General features: G+C 39.1%; 1 protein-coding gene across 1 annotated transcript; it reads right to left on the minus strand.

Moving 5' to 3' along the window:
* Nucleotides 1–338: 338 nt before the first annotated feature.
* LOC140007207 (uncharacterized) lies at nucleotides 339–27293 on the minus strand. The gene is made up of 3 exons (XM_072049903.1): nucleotides 27147–27293; nucleotides 7626–9166; nucleotides 339–459 (listed from the first exon to the last, which is right to left on the minus strand). The coding sequence occupies exons 1-3, from the start codon at nucleotides 27291–27293 to the stop codon at nucleotides 339–341; spliced, it is 1809 nt and encodes a 602-aa protein (XP_071906004.1).

A 27293-nucleotide genomic window follows, 5' to 3' on the forward strand; every position in this document is an offset into this window, starting at 1 on the left:
AACGTAGCATATGAACCAGACACTTGAAAGTCAGAGCTTCAGCAATCAAAGCAAAGAAAATCTGTTTTGCCTTGTGGTTACAAACCGCAATTCAAAGGTTCTAATAGACCCAAGCTACGGAAATAGGGACTAACGATACAACTCACAAACATCACCAGATTAGAGAAAATTATGATCTTTCAACCCACATAACACAACAACAGACCACACCAAGTGTTATCTTAGCAACAGAAAGAATACGGTTGTAACCAGTCAAAAAGTTCCATCTTGCTTGCAAGGGTTTTAGCCGAAATATGAATCACTAACACAAGTAAAGAGTGGGACTTTAAACAGAAAACTTATGTCATCTTCCCTAATTTTGGCCTATCAAACATCCGAGAATAACTATAAACATCCGACAAATCTAATGGGTTCATTATAGACTGTGCTGAGAACATTAAAATCATAGACATGGCATGGCTACAACATCATCATCACATAGATAGAGAAGAAGTAATATACCTGGACAGCAAAATGGAAGCGGATTGGACAGATCTTCAGCAGACAGCTTCACCTTTCCCTGATGATGGAAACCGACGATGGAGGCGCTGGTTTCTCCTTCACTTTCTATCTTTCCTTTTCTTTTGCTTCAAATCTGTCCCAGTTTCACTCTCGGCTCTCTCGGTTTACTTCTTCCTCTGTTTTTTCTGTTTCTTTGTCCCAATGCCCCATAGCTCCTCTTTCGGTCTCTCTCTTTTCAAATTTCCAGCCTTCACACCGTTTTTCCTCTTGCCGTTCGTCTCTTGCCGTTGTTGTTTTCTTTTCTCCTTTGATAACAGCCGCCACTTCCCCTACCAGATAAAGCTCTCCAAGCCCTCAGTTTTTCTTACAGCCGTCCACTTCCTAGCCTCTCTCTCGGTCGCTCAGTTTTCTTTCCGCCGTTCTCTAAAAACTCCTCTCGCGGCTGATGCTTTCTTTTTTCTTTTATATGGAATTCCAGGTTCCTAAACCCTCACCCCAATGGTGAGGATGAAGGGCTTGTCCTTGCCCTCACCTCCAGCCATCCGATGATGCTTCTGAAATTGTGCTTTGCACGCTGCAAAAATTTGCAGCATGCATGCCGCGACAAAATTTTTTTTTTTTTAATTATTATTATTTTTTTTTAAGAATAAACTTAAACAAAATGAAAATAATAAGAATAAAAAAACAAAAACACCTTAATTAATCATTGGATGAAAAAGTAAATGAACTAGAAACCACAAAAAATGCAATTTTCACTTTTCCCTTTTTTTTTTCTTTTTGTATTTCTTTTCTTTCTTCTTTTTTCTTCTTTTTTTTTAATGATTTTTCATTTTCATTTTTCTTCAAGAAAGCATTGAATAAAAACAAAATGACTAAAACATATTTTTGATGTTTTCCTTTTCTTTTTCTAAAAACTCTATGCTAATCTTAAACTTAAAAGCTAAAACTAAAAACTAAAACTAAAAGTAAATAAGAATAAATAGCAAATGAAATAGGTCAACTAAAAGGGCGAAAATGAATAAAACTAAAATATCATAACAACTAATAGTGCAAAACACACAATAACGAACTAAAATGCAAGCAATCTAAAATGAAAACCATGAAATAGATGATACATACAAATTATTCAAAAGTTGGTGTCTACAGTTTGCCCCTCTTTGTCTGAGTTTTGAAAAAACTTGAGACAAAGAAGTAGACACCAAATACCTACCTGTGTTATTGGGCTGCAAAAGATTCCAACGAACAGGAATTCTAACATGGGACTGACCCGAACATGAAAAATAAAACGGGACTGACCCGAACAAGAATTGAAAACGGGACTGACCCGAACAGAATTTAAACGGGACTGACCCGAACAGAAATTTAAAACGGGACTGACCCGAACAGAATTTAAACGGGGCTGACCCGAACAGAATTTAAACGGGACTGACCCGAACAGAAATTTAAACGGGACTGACCCGAACAGAAATTAAACGGGACTGACCCGAACAGAATTTAAACGGGACTGACCCGAACAGAATTTAAAAAAGGACTTCACTGGGAAAGTTTAAACAATGAATTGAGCTTTTTTTATCTGAGAATAGCTCAACTTTTGCACCAAGAGGGAAATTTGGATCTTTGTGATTGAAGCGAGAGCTGATGTTGTTTCTTATGATCGAGTTTTGCAAATAACATCGATCCTTGCTTACTGGGAAGCTTTGCCTGTCATTGATTTAGGCGCCCAAAAGGAGAGTGGCTGCTTTTGTTTGTGAATGCAACATTACTGCAAGAAAAGAAGAAATAATGGACTTGCCACCATTATTTGATCCGGTTTGCCTTGAGAATCGTGTAAACATGAGTCTTGTGATGCTTTTGCTTCTGCTCTGCAGCGTTTGCCTTAATCGAACTTGAAACCTTTCAATTTCCGAGATTAATAAAATACGGATTTAACACTTCACCCAATCTAGGTGGCAGCTTTGTTGCATTTTTACTCACTGTAACTGATGATTGAATCCCTTATCTTTGCACAAACCTTAGGGTTTATCATTCATTTGAATTCAATGGTGAAAGAATGATGCGTGAAAATTAGTCATATAAAAATCAATGTATATGCAAGATTATTTCCTATGTCAGGCAAAGATGAGCATGCAAAAGAATGTAGACAATCATAAGCAGTCCTACACAAATAATTGAGAACAACCACAAGGTTTATAAAGATACATTCTGCAAAGATTATTTGTAAAGAACAATACAAGTTTAGCCAACGAATATCATATTCAAGACTTTGGATATTTTCTCTTCGGAATCCGATATCGGCAGAAGTATCACAAATATGAGGAAAACCCTAAATGAACCAGGTCACCAGCTGTTCCTTCTTGAGCTTGACTGTTGTGAAAACCTACCTTGGCGCCCTTTCGGGTTTTCACCAAGATTTTTCTTTTTTTTTCTTTTTCTCTTTTTTTCGCTTTTTGCTTTTGCTTCTTCTTCTTTTTTTTTTTTTTTCGAGGCGCCCTTTCGGGTTTTCACCTAAAGAACAATGAAATATCTCGACCATGATTGACTCAGAAATATGAGTTAAAGATTGCTGGCATCAGTAAAATGTACTTCCCTTATAAGATTAGGCGAAGACATTACGGACATCACCTGCCAGTTGATTAACAAATTTTCTAATAGAAATGCAGCCAGTGACGAAAGCCAGGACTTTGGGCTTTTATAATGAGGTCAGGTGGGGTGTTTTTCAAGAAAAGTTGAGGTTTGAAAGCAAATCTTGATATAAGAGGTGAAATAACTTGAGATTGCACTCTTTTGAAAATAACTCTGAAATTGAGGAAAATTTGCCCCAGTTTGATCGGATTTTCTCTCTTTTTTTTTTTTTTTTTTTTACTACTTTCTCCTCACCTTTGCATTTTTCTTTGAAAACTAAATTTGCCCCAGTGTAGGATTTTTTCCTTATCTCTCTTTTCTTCTTTTTTCTTTTTTCGAAATAAATTTGCCCCAGTGTGGGGTTTGGAATTCTCAAGGGTTATCAAACGAAATTTGTCAAATCTGATGGCTCAAAGGGGACAAGTAGAGATAAAATATTTTTTAGTGTAAAAGAAGATGGCCTGACTTGCATTTCGCCATTTGCATGAATTTCTAAAGAAAATTTGCGTGATCAAATGAAAAACTTTTTGCACATATCTGAGTTGATGGGTTGAGGGAAAGCCCGTCCATCCATTTCCGCCAAAATAAGAGCTCCACCAGGTAATACCTTTTGGACAATGAACGGCCCTTGCCAATTTGGAGCGAACTTGCCTTTAGCTTCATCTTGCATTGACAAAATTCGCTTCAGTACCTTATCACCTTCTTCAAATGCCCGCCGATGGACTTTTTTGTTGTAAGCCCGGGCCACACGTTTTTGATAGCACTGACCATGACAGATAGCATTGAATCGCTTTTGATCTATCAAAGTCAATTGCTCATGGCGCTGCTTGATCCAATCGGCCTCCTCCAATTTAGCTTCCATAAGGATTCGTAGCGACGGAATTTCAACCTCAACTGGTAATACAGCTTCCATCCCATACATAAGTGAATATGGCGTTGCCCCAGTCGATGTCCGAATAGAAGTCCGGTACGCCATCAATGCATAAGGCAACTTTTCATGCCAATCGCGATGCTTTTCTATCATTTTGCGAATAATTTTCTTCAGATTTTTATTTGCGGCTTCTACAGCTCCATTCATCTGAGGCCTATAAATGGCGGAGTTGCGGTGTTTGATTTTGAACTGCTCACATAGTCCATCTACCATGTCATTGTTCAGATTCTTGGCATTGTCCGTGATAAGCGTTTCGGGTACTCCAAAGCGACAGATGATGTGATCTCTCAAGAAATTGGCAACTACCTTCTTCGTGACATGTTTGAATGATTCCGCTTCAACCCATTTAGTGAAGTACTCAATCGCCACCAATATAAATCGATGTCCATTTGAAGCGGGAGGATCGATTGTACCAATTACGTCCATACCCCACATTGAACAGGGCCATGGGGCAGTCATGCTATGCAACTCAGTGGGTGGAGCACGGATAATGTCACCGTGCATTTGACATTTTATACATCTCTGGACAAAGTCTATACAATCATGCTCCATAGTAAGCCAGAAGTATCCGGTTCTCATGATTTTCTTCGCTAGCAAATGGCCATTCATGTGAGGTCCACAAACGCCACTATGCACTTCTTTCATCATATATTGAGCTTCATCTTCATCAATGCACCTTAAAAGGTTCAAATCCGAGGTTCTTTTGTACAACACTTCTCCATTCAAGAAAAATTTTGAAGCCATTCTACGCAGAAAACTCTTGTCCTTTGTACTAGCATGCAGAGGATAAGATCCTGTTTTGAGAAACTCTTTAAGATCATTATACCAAGGAACATTGTCAGAGGACTTGTCTACAACCCAACAGTGGGCAGGTTTGTCTTGAAGTTGAATCGGAATTGGTTCGATCTTCAATTCATCGGGATATTGGATCATGGAAGCTAAGGTAGCCAAAGCATCGGCAAATGCGTTTCGGGCTCGCGGGAGATGTCTGAACTCCAAATTTCGAAATTGCTTGGCCAGAGTGAGCAGACTACAATGGTAGGGCAGAATTTTTGAATCTTTGCTTATCCACTGCTTCAAGGTTTGATGCACGAGCAAATCTGAATCACTGAAAGCTATCAACTCTTTGATTTCCATTTCCAACGCCATTTTGAGACCAAAAATGCAGGCTTCATATTCAGCCATGTTGTTTGTGCAGGCAAATTGTAATTTGGCAGCGGCAGGGTAATGCTTCCCTTCGGGTGAAACCAGAACAGCTCCAATCCCAACTCCGAGAGAATTCGAAGCTCCATCGAAGAAAAGCCTCCATTCAGGGCTTTGCTCACCTATATCATCTGTAGCGCCTACGAATAAAACTTTCTCATCAGGGAAATAGGTATGAAGTGGTTGATAATCATCATCCCTTGGATTTTCTGCCAAATGATCAGCTATAGCTTGCCCCTTGACCGCCTTTTGTGAAGTGAAAATAATGTCGAACTCTGATAGAATTATCTGCCATTTGGCCAGGCGTCCGGTTAACATCGGCTTCTCCAAAAGATACTTCAAAGGATCAGATCGGGAAATAAGATAAGTGGTATGGCTCAACAAGTAGTGTCTCAACTTTTGAGCCGCCCAGGCCAATGCACAACAGCTTTTCTCAATGAATGAATAATTAGCCTCGTACTGCGTGAACTTCTTGCTTAGATAGTAGATGGCTTGTTCCTTCCTTCCAGAGTCATCGTGCTGACCTAGAACACACCCTACTGCTCCATCGAGTACAGATAAATACATAATCAAAGGTCGGCTCGGTTTGGGCGGCACTAAGACTGGTGGTTGCAACAAATAATCTTTAATCTTATCAAAAGCCTGTTGGCACTCCTCACTCCAATACAATGGCACATTCTTTCTCAATAATTTGAACAACGGCTCGCATGTGGCAGTTAGTTGGCCGATGAACCTCCCAATGAAATTGATCTTCCCTAAGAAGCTTTTCACGTCCTTCTGAGTTTTCGGCACTGGCATATCTCGAATTGCTTTGATTTTTGCCGGATCTATTTCTATGCCCTTCTTGCTAACAATGAATCCCAACAGCTTACCTGCAGGTGCTCCAAAGGCGCATTTCGCAGGATTTAACTTCAAATTGTACTTCCGCAATCTTTCGAATAACTTCTTCAAATCAACCAAATGGTCCTCTGCCCTCTTAGACTTGATTATAATGTCATCCACGTAGACCTCCATCTCCCGGTGGATCATATCATGAAATAGGGTTGTCATGGTCCTCTGATACGTTGCTCCAACATTCTTTAAACCGAAAGGCATGACTCGGTAGCAAAAGGTACCCCAAGGGGTAATGAAAGCAGTCTTCTCCCTATCCTCTTCTGCCATCAAAATTTGGTGGTAGCCAGCAAAACAATCGCAAAAGGATTCAATCTCATGTCCGGCAGTATTGTCTAAGAGAATGTGAATATTTGGTAGAGGGAAATCATCTTTAGGACTGGCTTTATTAAGGTCTCTATAGTCAACACAAACTCTCACCTCTCCACTCTTTTTTGGAACAGGGACTGGATTTGAAAGCCAAATTGGGTAATGGGAAACAATGATAATGTTGGTTTTGAGTTGTTTTTCAATTTGCTCTTTTATTTTGAGGCTTATATCTGGTTTGAATTTTCTGGGTTTTTGCTTTACGGGGGGAAAGGAAGGGTCTGTGGGTAACCTATGCACTACCACGTCAGTTGAAATGCCAGTCATATCATCATAGGACCACGCAAAAACATCTTGGAACATAGTCAAAAATTCAAGCATCTCCTTTTTCTGCCTCTCATTCAAATGAATACTAATTTGCACCTCCTTAACCTCATCCTCAGTGCCAATGTTAACCTTTTCTGTTTCTTCCAGGTTCGGTTTTGATTTTTCCTCATATTGTTCAAGATCCTTTGCAAAAGAATCGAATACCTCCTCATTATCACTCTCGCTTTGGAGCTCAGATTCACAGACCTCCAAGTCGTGAGTGATATAGAGATTGTCATTATCGAATTCCAGAATTGTGATATCCAAAGGGTCAAATATTTTTATTTTTGGCCATCTGAAAGAATTAACGAATGTGGGATAATAAGCAATCAAACATACAACAAATAAATGAACTGGCAATATGAATATAAACAAGCGAATAAACAATACAATATGACAAGAACAACTTGTGCATTTTCATAAAACTTTGATTGTAAGCAAATGGAAATGAGATGAAAACTTAACAATATTTACATGCGCAAATGTTAGTCAAAAGTAAAATTGTTTTCATTGGCTATTTACGGATGCAAAAGTATTTTCATGAATTCACATGAATGATAAACCCCTTTCAGTTTACCGAAACTCCTTCCGAATGGGCAGGGACTCGGCTGTCCAATTGGGAATTGATCCTTCGGGGATGTCAGGAAATTCAGCTTCGCCTGGAACACTATCTTCAAATATTGCCCCAACGAACAATTGGGCCAAACTTGCTTCAATTTCGTCAACTGGGTTGATTTCTGACATGATCACCTCGGCTGGTCGTGGGAAAGTATAATGCAGTGGTGGAATGTCAAGAGCCCCTTGCCTTCCTTCTTTCTCCGCTCTCTTGTGTTCCTTCATCTCTCTGATGTCCTTGGCAGTCGGTCGGAAACCCAAACCAAATGAATCCTTTTTTTCCACAATCTCCACTGGCTTCAAAATTCCTTGCAAATCTCGTCCCAGCCCTTTGTCAAATTCATAGCCTCCACGGATCATTTCTTTGGCCATCATGACACTGGCCTTTGGTAAAACTCGCTCCTCGTTTGTGATCCAACTTACAGAGACGATATCAGCCGTGCTATGAGGAGTCATGGTGACATTTCGGCTTCCATCCTCTTTTGACCCAGAATCAGTGATTACAAGACAATCCTCCTCGGCAAATATAGTTATCAGCTTGTCATTTACTACAAATTTCAGCAACTGATGCAATGAAGACGGCACGGCTCCGGACTTATGAATCCACGGCCTTCCAAGCAAAACGTTGTAAACACTAGAAAAGTGCATGACTTGGCAGGTTATTTGAAACTGCGCGGGTCCCATCTCGACCACTAAGTCCACTTCTCCTATTGGCTCTCTTTGTGCTCCATCAAAACCTCGGACTACGGTCCCTGAAGGCCTCAGCTTGATGTCTTGCAATCCTAGCTTCTCCAAGGTGCTCCAAGGACAGATATTAAGCGCAGATCCGTTGTCAATCAACACCTTCGGCAGCATTTTTCCGTTGCACCTCACAACTATATACAGGGCCTTGTTATGTCCAATGCCTTCCGCCGGCAATTCCTCGTCAGAGAAAGTAATTTGTTTGGTGAATAACACATTTCCAACTACATGTGAGAAATTATCAACTGAAATGTCCTTAGGAATTTGAGCTTTGGTCAACACCTCGATCAGCGCGTCTCTATGCATATCTGAAGAAAAAAGTAAATCCAACATGGATATCTGGGCAGGTGACTTGCTTAGTTTCTCGACCACATTGTACTCACTTCTCTGAAGTCTCTTAAGGAAATCCAAGGCTTCTTTCTCGGTGATTGTTGGTTTAACGAGCGGCTCGGAGTTATTTGCTTGAATCGGAACGGCAGCTTCAAATGGACTTGTAACCTTCCCCGATCTGGTGACCGCTGACACTTCTTCCTTTGCAATTATCTTTTCCCCAATCTGTATGACAGGTTCATCATAGTTCCACGGTACTTGTTGCAGGCTCAGGATAGGCTCCTGTTTCGGGAATTCGACGATTATTGGCTCCAAAGCCGCACTCTCAGCTGGCGTGAGATCCAAGACTTCAGCTTCCCTTGCCAATTCTCTGACTGGTTCCACATACTCCGTATCATCCAGAATAATCCCAATGATATTGGCATGTTCCGGTAAAGGGTTCCTATTTACGTTCGGCCCTTGCGCCTCCCTTTTCCGGATTACAATCTCCCCGGCATCAACCATATCTTGGATTTTATGCTTAAGCGCCTTGCAATCAAAGGTGGCATGTCCGAGGGCCCCAGAATGATAAGCACAGACAGCTTGTGGATTATACCACGCGGGCATGCCATATGGGTAGGTAGAAGGGGGTACTGTACCAATTTTCCCGGCGGCCTTCAACTGGTCATACAATTGGTCCAGAGGCCTGCCTAAATTGGTGAATGTACGGCTAGGTGGTCGGTTGTAAGGTTCAGGAGGTTGAGGATGGTTGTAAACAGGTCTATTTGGTGGAGGAAATCTTGGGTTATATGGAGGGCGAGATCGGTTTTGGGGTGGATTTGGTTGGGAAATTTGAAAAGGGGCTGAAGGTGGGTTTGAATAGCTTGGGCGAGGTCGAGGGTGGGGGATGTTGGTAGTATATACAGGGTGCGGATTTGAGTAGTAAGGGTAATGGGGTTGGTAGATTGGACTGTGTTGGTATCGGGGTCTGGGTGAAGGGTTTTGGTTCCAAATAAAGGTTGCATCCCCCTCTTTCTTTTTGAACGGCGGCTTTTTCACATTGCTTCCTTGACCTTGTAAAGCATCCAACTGGGATTTGAGAGCAGAGACATTAACAATTTTTCCGGCTCTCACAAAGTCGTCAAACTCTTCCAATTTATTCACAATTGCAGCAAAAGAACAACCAGTCATACGGAAAATTTCTTCGAAATATGGAGGATCATGCGCCTTTATGAATGTGCGAATAATTTCATCCTCAGTCATCGGTGGCTCCACCTTCGCAGCTATCTTTCTCCATCTCTTGGCATATGTCTTATGATCTTCAGATGGTCGCCTTTTCGTTCCTTCCAGAGTAGTCCGGGTTGGCGCTAGCTCACAGTTATACTCATATTGTCTAATGAAGGCATTGGACAGATCGAGCCAGGTCTTCACTTCCTCTGGCTTTAGGTTGGAATACCAATCGAGAGCATCCCCTTCTAAGCTTTCTGGAAATAATCTCAACGGCAAATTCTCGTCATCCACTGGCTTGTCCAACTTGTTAGCAAACAAGCGCAGGTGCGTTTTAGGGTTGCTTGTTCCATCATATTTGTTGAATTTAGGGGTCTTGAACCCCACCGGCAGTTGCACGTTCGGAAACAGGCACAAATCATCATAATCCAACACCCCTTGTTTGCTTAAACCTTGGCTTTTCCGGATGAATTCATCAAAACGATCCAAGCGTTTAAGTAGCTTCATATCAATCTGGGCAGACGACTCTCCCATTTCTGGCTTATTTTGAAAAGTGTGCTCCGGTACCATAGGCTCTGCGGTATTCTGGTAAAAGGTTTGTGGGTTCGGATGCATGTTTGGGTCGATTTGAGGCTGAAACCCTTGCCCCTAAGGAGGATAGAACGGAGGATTTTGAGTATAAGCATATTGCGGGTTGACAATTCCCTCAAACGTGGTTTGCATTGAAGGAATAACAAATGGTAACGTGGTCTGGCTGGGAGGAATAACAAATGGTTCAGATTGTGGTTGTGTGGCGGGCACAGGCTCAGGTTGCACTCCGCTACTAACGAGTTCGTTGATTAACCTCTTTTGAGCGGCCATTTCGGATGCCATTTCCCCAAATTTTGCGAGTAATTCAGTCAACTGAACCCCAGGACTTGCGGCCTCCGGCTGGGTAGTTGCAACGGCCTTATCGGACGATTCTGGTTGAGTACTCATGTCTACACGATTCCTTTGGGCCCTACTTCAGGATCGCGTAATAATGGGACTTTTCCGAAAAACTATTTTGAAATTTTACCTGAGAATTTTGAAAGGAATTGCCTTTAGATTTAACCCTTGCTTAGTTATTCCAATAAAAATAAAGAAAAAGAAAAGAAAAAGGCAAGAGTTAGTAGATATCCAGAAAATTCGGATGCATGTCCTATGGGGGAACCCTTTTTGTGCCAAGGGTAGGCCTAGCATGAAAATGCAATCCTCTGAGGTAGGCACTATACCATACCTGATGGATCCGATCAACTCATTGAGTGAAAAATAATTTTGAAGAATTTGGTCAATTGGAGAGACGAAAGACATTTGTCAAAATGAGGACCTCGTCCGAGGGGATTGATCACTTTTGATCGATACAAGAACTTGTAAAACGCACGGGTTTGACCTTGACGAACTTCCTATCGAAGAGATTGGAATTCGTTTTGACAACTTTTCTCAGTGAAGCACGGGTCAAAACTCCAACTGATCAAATGGCTGAATGCAATGGATGTTCGACTAGGTTTTCCATTTTGAAATTCGACATTGAAATCCTAATTGGTCAAATGAAATTAACAATTTATTAAAAATCGACCGGATTACCCTAAAAGGGGAAACAGGTCAAATGAATTGAATGAAATTTAATTTTATCCAAAATTAATCAGATCACCCTAAAAAGGGTAAATTGATCAAATAGATTGAACGAAACTTGATTTATTCAAAATCGGCTCAGTTGCCCTAAAAATGGGTAAATTGGCCAAATGAATGAAATTGAATTAGTGATTTATTCAAAAATCGGCCGAATGACCCTAAAAGGGGTAAATTGGTCAAATGAATTGACGATTTATTCAAAATCGACCGGATGACCCTAAAAAGGGTAAATTGGTCAAATGAATTGACGATTTATTCAAAATAGACCGGATGACCCTAAAAAGGGTAAATTGGTCAAATGATGGTTTATTCAAAATTGATTATGAATTGATAAAATGGATCGATTGAATCGGCCGGCCATTGGTGGTTTCAGAAAATTAGTCTATGAGCCTTCTAAAATCACGATTTGGCCTCAATTTATTCATCGTCTCAACAAGAGGAATCATTTGTGAATTTCTTCAAATTAATGTCCTTTTACGCAAGAGATTTTTACCAACTTTGATAAAATGGCCAAAAAGTGATTATTAGACGTTCATATTCCAAAAATCATTCTATGAAGACGATCGGATCCTACCTTACCTTGTACACAACCCCTTTGGATGGTACAAAATGTAAACGTGCAAGTCTCTTTGGATTAAGTATCCGAGACACAAGGTGGTTTATTCCTAACACGGGATCCCCTAAATGGCATTCCCTTCTAGGGTTTATGCATGATGCCAGTTTATTAAAGCGATAAAACATGCAATTTGAAATGGAAACGTGACCTAAGGAGCCCTTTATATGCCAGGGTAGGCCTAAAATGGTATGACATTATTAATCTATGAATGCAATATACCAAAATCTTTAAACGTGCAATAACCTATCTACGAGGGTAGGTTCTAAAAGAAGGTCATGCCAGACCTCTTATTTGCTAGGGTTTGTGAATGCAATGGGGACAAAAAACCAAGAAAAAGTTAGTTCAGCCGAATAAATACACATAACACATTATAGCAACGAAATTAATACAAAGAAATAAAGCAACAAAAGGGAGAAAGGGGTTGGACCCCTCCCCTCGTGAATAGTGTCCCTAGCTCAGGATAAGGCCGACTCTACCCTAGGCTATTCTAATATGGATGCATGAGACTGGGGTTCGCTAATGCATCTAGACTCGATAAGCTCAGATCCCCGAGCCTTCAGACTTAGAAACCAAGGGTCATCAATCCCAAGGTTCTTTGTCGGTGGCTCGAGCGATTCCCCAAACACCGCTACGCACACATCGTGTCACGGCTACGTGTTTGAGTGAATCTATCAAAATCCCCAACCTTCGACTAAAAGCTAAAGGCTATCAACCCATAGCTTAAAGCGGAAGATTGAGTGACCCATTGGATCATGCTACACACACATCGTGTCGTGATCACATGTCCAAGTGGGTCTCCTAATCCTAGTAGGGTAGAGTGGCGTGACAAGCCACTAAAGAAAAATAAAAGGGATAAAAGAAGTAAAGCGTATGCTCGTATGCTAGTGCTCGTTTGGAGGGGAAGGGTCAAGAACCAACGCGAGGCTCTAGGGTGACCCATACCTCCCAAAATGCAATGCAAGCGCGAGATAACAAGTAAACATTCATTCAAACATACATTCGTGAGTCGAGGGATTGGTTTGATTACGTATATAAGACAAAAGGTCCTAAAAAATGCAATCCTAATATCCACATGCCATGCATAGAAAGGGTAGAAAAAGGAAACAAATGGTTAAGTCAAAAATGCTTGGACCCACTTAGGAAGTCCCCAGTGGAGTCGCCAACTGCCGCGCCCCATTTTTTGATAAGAAAAATAAATGGTTTGAGAAAGATGCTTTTGATTCAATTTTGATTGGAAAATGATTTTTGTGAGTTGAAAAAGATATGGGTCTAATATGGGACTTGAAAAAGCGACGATTTGACCCAAAAAGATAGTTTTTTAAAAAGGGTTTTTGAATGAGAAATTGGAGTCGCCACTTGATAATGATTAAGGTGTACCAAGTCACCTAAAAAATAAATTTTTAAAGACAAAGTAGTAAAACCCTTTTAAAAACGACTCCTAGTCCACGTAAGCCAAAGAAAAAGGTTCGGGAGTCACGTTTGACAAAGGGGAAGGCAAGGATAGAATCCAAGGCACCCCTTTGACCTAGCCAAGGCTAGTTGCGCGACTTAACCTTACCTTTCCTAGTTTTCTACCCAATGTATGTTCGCACGTTGGATATGACTATATGAATGCAAAACGGAAAGGAAAATGCAATCCTAAATTCTACGATGTCTCTTGTGAGGCTTTTAGTCCCAAACCACATGAATTGTGGCGGCCAACAAAGGAAAACCTCATAGAGGTCGATTAATGCAAATGAGAGTTCAAATTCAAGCGTGCAAGTGTGAAAGTGTATGAAAGATGCAAGAAATGTAAGTGCAAGTGTGCGAATGTATAAAAAGGTGCATGTGTGAAATTGTATAAAATTCAAGTGTTTTTTGTGTGCAAGTGTGTGAAAATAGAATAATAGATATATAAGGTAAAGTGGAATTTCATTTGTGAAGTGAAAATAAGCAGGTGATAGGTAAAATGTAGTAAAAAAGTATGGTTTGAGAAATGTGCAAAATTGTGGTTAAAAGTGTATGGATGTGATAAAATGAAAGTATGACCCTAGAGGAATGCAACAAATTGGGTACGGGAAGGAATCCTAACTTTTCGACTTCGATTTTCCCTTTGATTAGAAGGCAAAACTAGCGTGCTAAGGCTATCGAGTAGCCACACTCGCTCGTTTTCCTTATCGGAAGGGGACACTCAAGCAAAATGAACCCTATAGCTAGCATGAAATGCAAAAATCCTAAAAATAGAGGGAAAAGGGGTTTGAGGGGCCTACAAAATGATAAAACTAGAAAGAATGCATGACATGCAATGAACATGCGAACATGTACTAACGAGGGGAAATCCCTAAGGGTCTAGCGTTGGACTAGCCCATTCTATGAATTCCGACTAGCGTTAGACTAGTGGAAACGTACATTCATCCATCACATTCATTCAGGCTATGGAAAGCGAGTAGACATGCCAAACAATCATAAACACGTAGCACGTAACACTTAGCATGCTCGACTAGATGCAAGAGCCTAGTAAAGCATTTAACATGTAACACATAGGCATGCAACTATTACATTTGCTAATTTAAAACAAAAGGGAAAGGGAAAATGGACCAAATTACTATCTAAGCCCTATCTATTACAAGCCAAGAGGTGTACACATACCTCATAAAGAATAACTTGAATAAAGCAAAAGTAAATGAAGTAAATGAAAGTAATGAAGATGAAACAAGGAAAGCAAAATAAACATGCGATTCACACTTAGCACATTAGATCACATAGGAGAGAAACAAAAGGGGTAAAAGAAATTATACCGCTCCTTTTTGTGGTGCTAATAGGGTGGAGTGAACTTAATTTGGGCTAAACCATCAAAACAAAGGATTAATGCACCAATATAATGATAAAAATGTAAACAAAACAAATTGAATCACCAAGTCAACAAGTCATTCCTCGATTACAACTTAATGGAGTCAAAAGTTAATTAAAGACCAAGAAAAAGGTATGATCATCCAATCCCCAAGCATGACATCTACTAAAGACTTCAAACATAACACTTAAACAATCACTCGAGCTCAATTGAACATTTAAGAACTTCGAGGGTCCAAAACAAAGCAAGGGTCAAATAACCACAAACAATCACATAAATATGGAATTGAACGGTTAAAAGCATTTAGATGCCTAAGCATTCCATATTCATGAAATAAGGCCCCAACTATTGTGATTAAAATCATCAAAAACATCCAAATTCCACATAAAGCCAAATTATCCCATAAAGTTCTTGAAATCCTTTGATCTCAACCTAAAAAAAACCTTACAAGAGTCTAACCAAAACAAACCAGCAGCAATGAAGACTATAGAGTAACAAGATTGATCAAATAAGTCAAGTAATTGGGCCATAGTACATTGCTGCAAAATCCAAAGGACCCAATTGATTAAATTTTCAAAGTTTCTGGGCCTTAGTGGCTTAAGGGGAGACTTGGGGGGTAAAAATGAAAATTCAGAAAAAAAACCATGCATGCATACGAGGAAGATTTCTGCAATGAAAACCATTCAACAACTTTGAAGCTTTCTGCAATTTTTGGCTAACATTTTTGCGCAACCTTTTCCATTTAGCCTTACAAAACGAACCAATGAATTTAACAACTCAAATTGAATGCAACAACTTGGGACAGAGGGGAGGGGAAGGAAACGAGAAAAATGTCATGGAGTGCTGTGATCATTTGCCTAAACCAGATTTCCAAGAAGACTAACCAACACAGGATAAAAATCTGACGGCTACCTATCCTTAATGCAATGAACACATGCATGTTTTGTGAATGGAAACAGCCACCAAAAGCTTCACTTGATGTTAACACATCCCTAAAATCTTTCAAACTATTGAACCAACCCCATGATTACGCAGAAATACAAGAAAAGACAGCTACTGGAACAAATATAAGAAAAAGAGTCGCAAGCACTGGAACCATTCCTGCGTTTTCCTGTTGCAGCTTTTACCGCAAACTCCCCTGGTGTTTTCTTTGGGTTTTAAACAATTCATGCACCAGTCATTTGACACAAGATCTGATCATGCAAACAAAACTGAGGACAACCAGCTTTAAGAGTTGTTACGGGACCAAGGAAAACAGCAAAACATGAGAATAAAATGCAGCTTTCTTTCATTTCCTGTGTTTTCTTTTAATACAAGCATGCAAGAATCTTCTGCAATCTCAAACCAAGCTAATAAACTCATTTACCCAATCCATTAAACTCACATCACTGGATTAATACGACACTAGATGCAGTAAAACAATCATTGAATATCAAACTAACAACCGAACGGGCAGCATGCAACAAAAGAGAACAAGGAACAGCTCTACGGTGAGTCCTAGATGAGCTTATCAAAAGCTAACATCTTTCACTAATCACAACCTAATAACAAAGTCTAATAACAGCACCAAACAAATCCCAAGCATTAACGTAGCATATGAACCAGACACTTGAAAGTCAGAGCTTCAGCAATCAAAGCAAAGAAAATCTGTTTTGCCTTGTGGTTACAAACCGCAATTCAAAGGTTCTAATAGACCCAAGCTACGGAAATGGGGACTAACGATACAACTCACAAACATCACCAGATTAGAGAAAATTATGATCTTTCAACCCACATAACACAACAACAGACCACACCAAGTGTTATCTTAGCAACAGAAAGAATACGGTTGTAACCAGTCAAAAAGTTCCATCTTGCTTGCAAGGGTTTTAGCCGAAATATGAATCACTAACACAAGTAAAGAGTGGGACTTTAAACAGAAAACTTATGTCATCTTCCCTAATTTTGGCCTATCAAACATCCGAGAATAACTATAAACATCCGACAAATCTAATGGGTTCATTATAGACTGTGCTGAGAACATTAAAATCATAGACATGGCATGGCTACAACATCATCATCACATAGATAGAGAAGAAGTAATATACCTGGACAGCAAAATGGAAGCGGATTGGACAGATCTTCAGCAGACAGCTTCACCTTTCCCTGATGATGGAAACCGACGATGGAGGCGCTGGTTTCCTCCTTCACTTTCTATCTTTCCTTTTCTTTTGCTTCAAATCTGTCCCAGTTTCACTCTCGGCTCTCTCGGTTTTCTTCTTCCTCTGTTTTTTCTGTTTCTTTGTCTCAATGCCCCATAGCTCCTCTTTCGGTCTCTCTCTTTTCAAATTTCCAGCCTTCACACCATTTTTCCTCTTGCCATTCGTCTCTTGCCGTTGTTGTTTTCTTTTCTCCTTTGATAATAGCCGCCACTTCCCCTACCAGATAAAGCTCTCCAAGCCCTCAGTTTTTCTTACAGCCGTCCACTTCCTAGCCTCTCTCTCGGTCGCTCAGTTTTCTTTCCGCCGTTCTCTAAAAACTCCTCTCGCGGCTGATGCTTTCTTTTTTCTTTTATATGGAATTCCAGGTTCCTAAACCCTCACCCCAATGGTGAGGATGAAGGGCTTGTCCTTGCCCTCACCTCCAGCCATCCGATGATGCTTCTGAAATTGTGCTTTGCACGCTGCAAAAATTTGCAGCGTGCATGCCGCGACAAAATTTTTTTTTTTTAAATTATTATTATTATTTTTTTTAAGAATAAACTTAAACAAAATGAAAATAATAAGAATAAAAAAACAAAAACACCTTAATTAATCATTGGATGAAAAAGTAAATGAACTAGAAACCACAAAAAATGCAATTTTCACTTTTCCCTTTTTTTTCTTTTTGTATTTCTTTTCTTTCTTCTTTTTTCTTCTTTTTTTTTAATGATTTTTCATTTTCATTTTTCTTCAAGAAAGCATTGAATAAAAACAAAATGACTAAAACATATTTTTGATGTTTTCCTTTTCTTTTTCTAAAAACTCTATGCTAATCTTAAACTTAAAAGCTAAAACTAAAAACTAAAACTAAAAGTAAATAAGAATAAATAGCAAATGAAATAGGTCAACTAAAAGGGAGAAAATGAATAAAACTAAAATATCATAACAACTAATAGTGCAAAACACACAATAACGAACTAAAATGCAAGCAATCTAAAATGAAAACCATGAAATAGATGATACATACAAATTATTCAAAATTTGGTGTCTACAACTCTAGACCATTCCGAGCCATCATCCATGGCCAACCAACATTAAACATATAAAAACAGAAAAATCACGAATAAATATAAAAATTCACCAATCTCTACCAAAAGTCATGAAATATTACATAAAATCATCTCTTTAACTCACACAAGTCGCTAATTTAACATTACCAAGACCAAAAAAGAATTCCTTAGCTACTCACCTTGCAACCTCAAGAAAAGAAGCTACTTAGCATCACTTTCTTCCAAACCACTTCACCAACTACTTCACTACCACCTAGCTAAGAGTTTTTATGGAGAGATTTGAAATTGTATCGGTTAGATTTGAAGATTGAGCAAGCTAGAGATGAAGAGAGTTGAGGGTCTTCTTTTCGTTTTCTTCTTGAGGGAGTCGGCCAAGATGCTTGAAATGAAGATGATTTTGGGTCAATTTTTGATTAATTGGTAAAGTTAATGAATAGTGGTCAAAGTCCAAGATTAAATCACAAAGTGACACTTGTCACCCTTTTTAATGCAAAGCTATCCTTTTGTCTCTCCCAGACGAATCCATTTGGATAGCCTCTAATTATCTCTTAACACCTAGTAAATTAATCCCTGCATACAAAACTTAACCTAATTGACCGAATTTTACCGAACTTACCGCATTAGCGGGTTCCACGCCCGGTATTCACTTCTAAAATCTCATGAACTAATTTATACTAGAAAAATGATTTAAAAACTATATTTACTCATAAAAATCATCTAGAAATTTTTTCTAATAAAGAAAATGTATAAAAAGCTTGTAATTAAATAAAATAAAGCCTAGAAAAAAAGAAAATTCACGGGTTCTCACAGTCTCTCCCCCTTAAAAGAATTTCGCCCTCAAAATTTTCTCACCTTGATTCACGAACAGTTCGAGGTATTTCTTTTGCATCTCTTCTTCCACGTCCCAAGTAGCTTCCTCTACCCCGTGATTTCTTCACAAGATCTTCACCAACGGAATCTGTTTGTTTTTCAGCTCTTTAACTTTTCGGTCAAGCAACTGTACAGGTTTTTCTTCGTAGGTGAGGGATTCATCTATTTTGATTTCCTCCGGTTGTAAGATATGAGACGGGTCGGGGTAATACTTCTTAAGCATCGAGACGTGGAAGACGTCGTGAATTCTGGATAGACTGGATAGTAGTTCTGGCCGATACGCTACTTTGCCAACTCTCTGGAGAATCTTGAAAGGTCCGACGAACCTCGGTTGGAGTTTCTTTCCTCTACCCGCCGTGATGCTCCGTAATGGTGTGACCTTGAGGAAAACACAGTCTCCAATTTCGAACTCCAGATCTTTTCTTCAATTGTCCGCATAGCTCTTTTATCGGCTTTGAGCGGTTTGGAGTCTTTGTCATATCAACTTGACTTTTTCTCGTGCCTCCTCCATCCATGGAATAGCCGTTGGATCTAGAAATTTCCTTTCTCCGACTTCATTCCAATAGATCGATGGCCGGCACTTCCGCCCATAAAGTGATTCATATGGTGCCATTTGAATCGATGAATGATAGCTGTTATTGTAAGCAAACTCCACTAAAGTCATATGTTGACCCCAATTACCTCCAAAATCCAGAATACAAGTTCTTAACATATCCTCGAGAGTTTGAATTATTCGCTCCGCCTGTCTATCCGTCTGAGGGTGATAAGTGGTGCTTAGGTTGAGTTTAGTCCTCAGAGTCTCTTGGAATTTCTACCAGAACCTAGATACGAAACAGGGATCTCTATTTGAAACGATGCTCACAGGAACTCCATGCAGTCTTACGATCTCATCCATGTACACCTGAGTCAATTTTTTCATGGAATACTTCATGTTTACCGGCAAGAAATGGGCCGATTTGGTTAATAGATCGACGATCATCCAAACAGCATCGTGTCCTCGTTGCGTTCGCGGCAAACCTGAAATGAAATCCATTTTGATGTTTTCCCACTTCCACTCGGGTTTTTCAAGAGGTTGCAACAAGTCAGATGGTTTTTAATACTCCGCCTTAACTTGTTGGCAAACGAGACATTTCTGCACGTACAGAGCGATTTTCTTCTTCATATTGTCCCACCAATAAGCTCCTTTTAGGTCCTGATACATCTTACTACTACCTGGATGGATCGTATACTTGGACCGATGAGTCTCCTCTAAGATCTCCGTCTTTAACGTTTTATCTTTAGGCACCACCACGCGATTTCGGTATTTCAAAACACCCTCGGGACTGTCGCGCCCCATTTTTTTAAATAAGAAAAATAAATAAAAGACGAGTTTAGAAAAATGGCTTTTGATTCAATTTTTTATTGGAAAATGAATTTTTGATTCAAAAAGAAAATGAAGAACATGGGTCTAAATGGGACTTGAAAATGCGACGATTTGACCCAAAATATAGTTTAAAAAGAATTTTTTGAATGAAAAATGGAGTCGCCACTTGGTATAGAGTTAAGGTGTATCAAGTCACCAAAAAATGAATTTTTTAAGAAAAAAGTAGAAAAACCCTTTTTAAACGACTCCAAATCTACGAAAATCAGAGAAAAAGATTCGGGAGTCACATTTGAAGAAAGGGAAGGCAAGAATAAGAATCCAAGGCATCCTTTCAACCTAGCCAAGGCTAGTTGCGCGATTTAGTCAAAGATTTTCTTATTTTAACCTAAAAATTTATCACATTTGGACGTACTACATGAATGCAAACTTTAGACCTAGGAGGGTATCGGAGGGTCAGAATATCTCTTCAAAGCATACTTGGTACCAATCACATTATTGTGACGCCCAATGAAGACTCTTTGAAGAAGTCACAAACAATACAAGTCATGAGACTCGAAAGAAAGAAAAAGTAAAGAAAATAATAATATACAAATGTGTATGACCTAAAGGAATGCATCATAATGAGTGCGTGGAACTTATACTCGTGACTTCAATGTTCCCTTTAATAGAGGGAATACGAGCGTGCTAAGGTTAGAAAAACCAAACTCGTCCATATCCCATATCCAAGGGATTTTTCCCTAGTCTAACCAAGCAAATGTACTAACCTGGGTCTAATGCTTAGATGAAATGCAAGTCTAATGTCATATTTCATACAAAGAGATAAGTAATATACATATAAGGGAAAATATGGGGGAAGGGATATATAAGTATAAGGAGGGATGTCATGCAAAAAAATGATAAAAGACCCCAAAAAATGAAAAATATGCATGAGAATGTAATGTAGCCATACGAACATGATCTAGCGTAGGAGGTCCCTAAGGGTCTAGCATTGGACTAGTCCATGTCTATGGATCCTCACCAGCATTGGACTAGTGGGAAATCGGAACAAAGAGTCACAACTAGCGTTGGACTAGTGAGGTGACGGGAAAGGAATCACAGCTAGCATTGGACTAGTGTGATAACATGCATTTATTACAGTCTAAGAAATCAGATAAAGCATAATAAAGCAAATAAACACATAAATCACATATAGCACATAACACACAAGCATGATGTCTAGATGCAAGACCCTAGGAAAGCGAGTAACACATAACACATAGGCATGCAAAAACACACAAGGCAAATAAAGCAAATAAACCCCTAACTATTACATTCGGGGAACCCTACTACAATCTAAAGAGAAGGAAGGAATAAAATGATATAATAACCTAATTATTACAATTGTGGCATTTAATTGCCCTCCCAAATAATTACAAATTAAATTAAAATAAATGTACAAAATTAAAACAAATAAAGTAACTAAATGAACAAATATAATGAGAATATTCAAAAAGAAAAAGAAGGATGCAATTTCACATAAGTGCACATAGGATCAAATAAGTCAAAATAAGGGATAGAGTGTACCTCCCTTGAGTTGGGGCTCTAATGAAGTGAAGTCACTTATTTACCCTCCAAAATACAAAGAAAAGGTCAAGGCATCATTTTAATTAACAAATAATCATAAAAGATAAAAATGAATTGTGAAATTGAATCAATTAAATCATATAAACAATCCACATTTAAGAAGTCAAAAAAGAAAGGACTTGATTGCAAAAATCAATAAAATTTTGGGGTCAAATTATAATCATCACAAAGATCCAGGGTCACAATTAAAGAAAAATAAAGTTTAGGGGCCTATTTGCAATTAAATTAAGGACCCAATTGAAAGAAGCCTAAAGTTTTTAGGGCCGTAGCATAATTAAGGAAAAGTCTGAGGACTGATCTGCAAATTCATTTTCCTGGTTTCTTAATGGATCAGGCCATTGGGCCATTTTCTCTTATTTGTTTGGGCCGAAAACTCCCTAAACCCGATTAAAAACCAAAGAAACAGATGGGCCGGCCTTCACTTTCCAACAAAACAAAACCAACCAAAGGAGTGGGCTTTTACCTCCTAAACCCAAACCAAAAACCCAAACAAAATAAACTAAAACCACTTTCTTAAACCCAAAAAAAAAAAAAAAAACTTCTTAGCCCAAATCACTTGTTTCACTAAACCCAACGTGATAAAATCAACTAAAATTATTAGGCCACAATTATGATCTAAAAAACAAGAATTAATCTAGCCAAAAGACTATTTATGCATATTAAAAGATGATTAAAATCTAAAAGGCAGAAACAAGCTCACTTTTCCAATTTTCCGGGTCATATCAGAATAAAGGGGAAACTTGAGAGGTTCAATCACAACAGAATAGAGACCTAATTGGAGGAATCATGAAGGTTTTGGGGTCGAAATTAATGAAAAGTAAAGTCCAGGGGTCAATTTATGAAGTTTTAAAAATTTTTTGAGTCAAATAACAAAGAAAGGGAAATCACGGGACTTAAATCACAAAGCTATACTGTGACGCCCCACATCTCCCTAAGGCGGACCAAAGGGTATCCGCGGACGCCTGCCCAGCTCTCGCCAGGACTCAAGCAATTCCATTCAATTTAAAACCGAATTAAGCACTTCGATGAGAGCAACATAAATACAATAATGCGGAAGCGTTCAAGCTTAATAAGTCACTTAATGTATAACCAGTACATCGGGTAATCATGAAACGACTTAAATTCAAAGTACACATCAGGGCCCAAACTTTTCAAGTTTACAATTTCCAAAAGTACAACCCAAACCAGGGCCTAGTCAAAATATATAACAGGAGTCTTAACAAAATTACAACGGATGGTTTCTCCATAATTCTCCAAGAGTCGGTCCTGTTAAGGAAAACAAAACTATAGGGTGAGCTAAACGCTCGTGAGGCCAAGAACACACATGCAAGCACGTAATCAAATAACAATCCCAACTTTAATAAATAAATCCATGTCTTTTCAATAATCAATCTATCAAACAGGAAAAAGTAATCAGAAACAATTCAAGGATATAGTAGCTCTCAGGAGCTAAGTTCCACTCGATCTGTCGATGTCATTCGTATACTTTCCCGCATTGACCCTCCTGTCAACCGGGTCGGTATTTCCATTTCCGTAGATCACCACTTTCTTCCCTCCGTCCACCGTACACCCCAAGGGCCCACAATGACCATAATTGGGCGATACTCAACGAGTATGCCAAGCAAGACCTCTTATTAGGTCGAGCTTATGTGTATCTCATGGCTCGTCCAAATCCCCGACCAAGCCCATTGCTGGCTCGAGTCTAAGGACGGCCTATGAGTTTGGGCGTCCCCCATTCATTTGGTAGTCGAGGAGATTCACTCCAACGACACAAGCATTCATGACATGACATTGCATTTCATTCATTCATTCAATACATTTCATTCATTCATTCATTCATTTGAAATTAGAACGAGTGCGATAAAGTACGCACCCGCCCTTATTTTTAAAACTCCCAACAAGTATCACAATAAGCAAGTATCAAATTCATACACTTGACACTCACCGAGCAATTCAATAAGAATTATTTCCCGGAAGTTCAAGTGTCCACGGTGAGATCCTCTTGAAGGTCTCCTTGCGCGCCTGGCAATTTAATAGTGGATAATTACACAATTAACCCACTTATCAAGAAAGATTGTTCACTAGTACAATCTAAGAATTATTTTGCAAAAGGAACCTCAAGTACACGTAAATCGAGGTTCGACTTGCCTTTTATTAGGTACAATATTATTTGAGTTTTTGATCATGAAAATCGTAAACAAAACGTTTAAGAACATCAAAAGAATAAAGAGTTTTTGAAAAACTCTATTTCTTTGAAATTGGAAAATTTTCCAGTTTTATGATGAATCTTTGAAAAATCATAACTCGCTCGGTATAAGTCGAGAATTGGAAAACTTTATACCGTTAGAAACCTCTTAGAGAGTACTATAAGTTCCTAGAAGACACTTTTCCATGAATCGAAGTGGAAAGTGATCAAAAATGGGTTTGAAGACGCAGCTTCAGTTTACAAGGCAGAATTGAGTTGGATTTCGGCCAACTTTGAAAATTCGGCACGATTCGCACGTTGCAAACCGGCCTCTGAAATTTTCAGCTCAATTAGTGTTGCAAGTGAAGTGTATGACAAAACAAGCGGATCAAGAATCGGAGTCTCGAGCACCGAGATACGGTAGCCCGAAGTTGAGCAAATTCAAGACTGGATGAGAATTTTCCAGATTTGAACCTCTAACTTTAGTAATTCAATTGGGTATCGAAACGAACTTGAATCGGCACCAAAATTGGCAGTATTTCAATAATATATGGAAAGTATCTCTCTATCGAATTTCGGGGAAAAATACCTTCGGCAAGGTAGTTAATGAGCCAACCGAAGTTCAAGAAAATTCCTAAGGCATTCTGCCTTTGACTTTCATTTCCCAAATTTCCAATCGTTTAACCAAGAAAGTTATCCAACCATGGTTCATTTGTGAAATAAGGGTCTAAGATATACCCATGATACCTTTGGTAAGTGTTTAATATCAAAAACATCAACTAACAAGTTCACTCCAAGATTTGGTTCCAAACCAGTCCAACATTAGGGTTTTCCAAAACAGAGCAGACCGCTTGTTTCAGTCACAACTCAGTCAATATAGCTCGAAATCGAGCGTGGCTTACGCCTTTAGAAAATACATTCATAGAGTTAAAATATCACAGAAGAAATCATTCCCAAATTCGGCACCCACCTGGTTCAAATTCGGGCATCAAGTTGCTGCCTGAACACTTCATTCCAGATGAACAGAGTGACAGGACAGCGAACTTAAAACATTTGGTTCGACTTGGTCACAAAGAATCAGAACGTGTATTATATACCAAATTAAAGCTAGGAATGTCTAGTTTCAAACGCCACCGACGGCACATGATTTCGACATCCGAGGACAGAGTTATAGCCAAAATACTACTGCTGGTCAGAGACATACGCGAATCAGTTTCCAGATTTGCTGGTTTCGAAAAAAAATTCATTTGCTCCATCAAACCTCAATATTTTCCAATGAAATTTTTCACACATCTAATACATCCTATAAAAATCCAATCTGAGCCATTAAACCATTAAAATTTGGCCTGGAAATAGCCGAACATAGCAGGGGCAAAATCGGAAGTTTTAGCCTCTTACACCCAAAGAAGTTTCCACTAATTACCCATCACTAATGCATCATTATAATCACTAAACCAACAATATAATCACCATTAATCATCACATCAGCAACAACAACCCAAGTGTGGGAATTCCAAGAGCCCACAATCACATTTTTACACCATAAACAAGTAACTAAGTGCATGCATGAGCTTAATCTTGTCACATAATCTCCAAAAGATAAGAATCCAAGGGTTGATCATTACCTACTCCTTTGGTTTGCAAGGTCAGAATTTTCGGCCCTCTTGAAGCTCCAAGAAACCGTGAGAGTTCCCTTCCTCCTTAGCTAGATGTAGTCTCCAAGTGGTTTGCTAAGAGATCTCCAAGTTTGGTGTGATTTGGGTGGATTTTGGTGCATGGATTGAAGATGAAAAATGAAGACAATGGAGAGCTCTTCTCCTTCTTGTTGTTCGGCCAAGTGAGGTGAAGAGAGAGAGAGTGCTGATGCAATTGGCTTCCAAAGGAAGATTCTTTGTGTGGTGCAAAATGCACCTCAAAGTCAACTTGAAATAGTGCAATTTAGGGTGCGTTTGGACTCGATTTTTCTCGCGCGTTTGGTTCACTAGTGCACTAAACCTCCAAGGCATATATATTCTTGTAGATATTATTCACTCTTAATTGTCCCGAAATAAGGGTCTAAAGTCCTTCAATTGAAGTCGCGCGTGTGAAAACGCGTACCGTCAAATTTTACCGCTATAACGCAGAACTTTCGAAAAATTCCTATAACGATTGCACTACTAACTATCACTTGAGTATTTATTCATAAGATTACCTATTTTAGGACCATAGTACAAGCCCCCAATATTCCAAGCTTATCGTGCTACTACGCGGATAAAATCTCCAAGTACTATTCACTATTTTTACTAAACGCGCTCTAGGAAATTAATTTTCGAAACGAATCATTTTAAAAATATAACGAAGTTATATTATCATGCGTTTAGGTCTCATAAGACTAGAAAATATTCCTTGGAAATAAAATCCAATTAAATAATTTATTAAGCCATAAATTAGGCATAAAATAATAGTTTTTGCGAGTCCTCACATATACAAATAATCATCTTCTTCAAGCGGGCAAAATGCCCGCTGCCATTATCGTTCTTCCTTGCGTGCGGAACATCAAAAAACTCAAATCTAGCCATTCCCAATCAAAACCAAAATCGCACAAGCTCCTTCTCATACCATTTCAATTTGAACTCATGCAACCGAAACATAAGAGAAAACAGCGGCAAATGGTACAAAAACAAGCCTGTCAGAACCACTCGAAACTCTGTTTTCTACCATGAAAATCCACTATCTTGATAAGCATGGAATTTGCTGACCATATCATTTTTCACACAAAATGCAACAAACTCACCCTTCAATTAGAATTTTCAATTGGGCATTTAATCAAACAGGCTGGGGGCATGAAGAATTTCTACGATTCTTTGTTCAAATTGAAGTTAATCAGCCTAAGAATTGGTAAGAAACATAAAGACATTCAATCCCAATCAACACAGAAAACATGTATGCTCAAAATTGCGCACAATCAACGTAAAAATCACAATAAGCTAATCTCTGTTTTTAGATTCTTATGGGTCTAAGCTTGAAGAGAAGACAGAATTTTTAAAGGGGGGAAGATGACTTACCGCATCTGTTCGGTTGAAGATTTGCAGACGATGGTGCTGGATGTCCGATGACGTGGTGATGGCTCGGTGAGCGACGGCGATTTCTGGAACGATGGTCTCGGGAATGGCAGCACGGGATGAAGGCGGTGGCGGCGCTGCTGCTGCCAT

Source organism: Coffea arabica, chromosome 5c (genome assembly GCF_036785885.1).
Source record: "Coffea arabica cultivar ET-39 chromosome 5c, Coffea Arabica ET-39 HiFi, whole genome shotgun sequence".
Taxonomy (NCBI): Eukaryota; Viridiplantae; Streptophyta; class Magnoliopsida; order Gentianales; family Rubiaceae; genus Coffea; species Coffea arabica.

Coding starts and splice junctions, on each gene's coding strand:
- LOC140007207 (XM_072049903.1), bottom strand. CDS start 27,293: ATGGCAGCAGCAGCGCCGCCACCGCCTTCATCCCGTGCTGCCATTCCC. Junction 9,167..27,146: donor TCTTCAACCGAACAGATGCG/GTAAGTCATCTT, acceptor TTGTATGACCAG/TTGAAGGCCGCCGGGAAAAT. Junction 460..7,625: donor AGAGCGGAGAAAGAAGGAAG/GCAAGGGGCTCT, acceptor ATGATGTTGTAG/CCATGCCATGTCTATGATTT.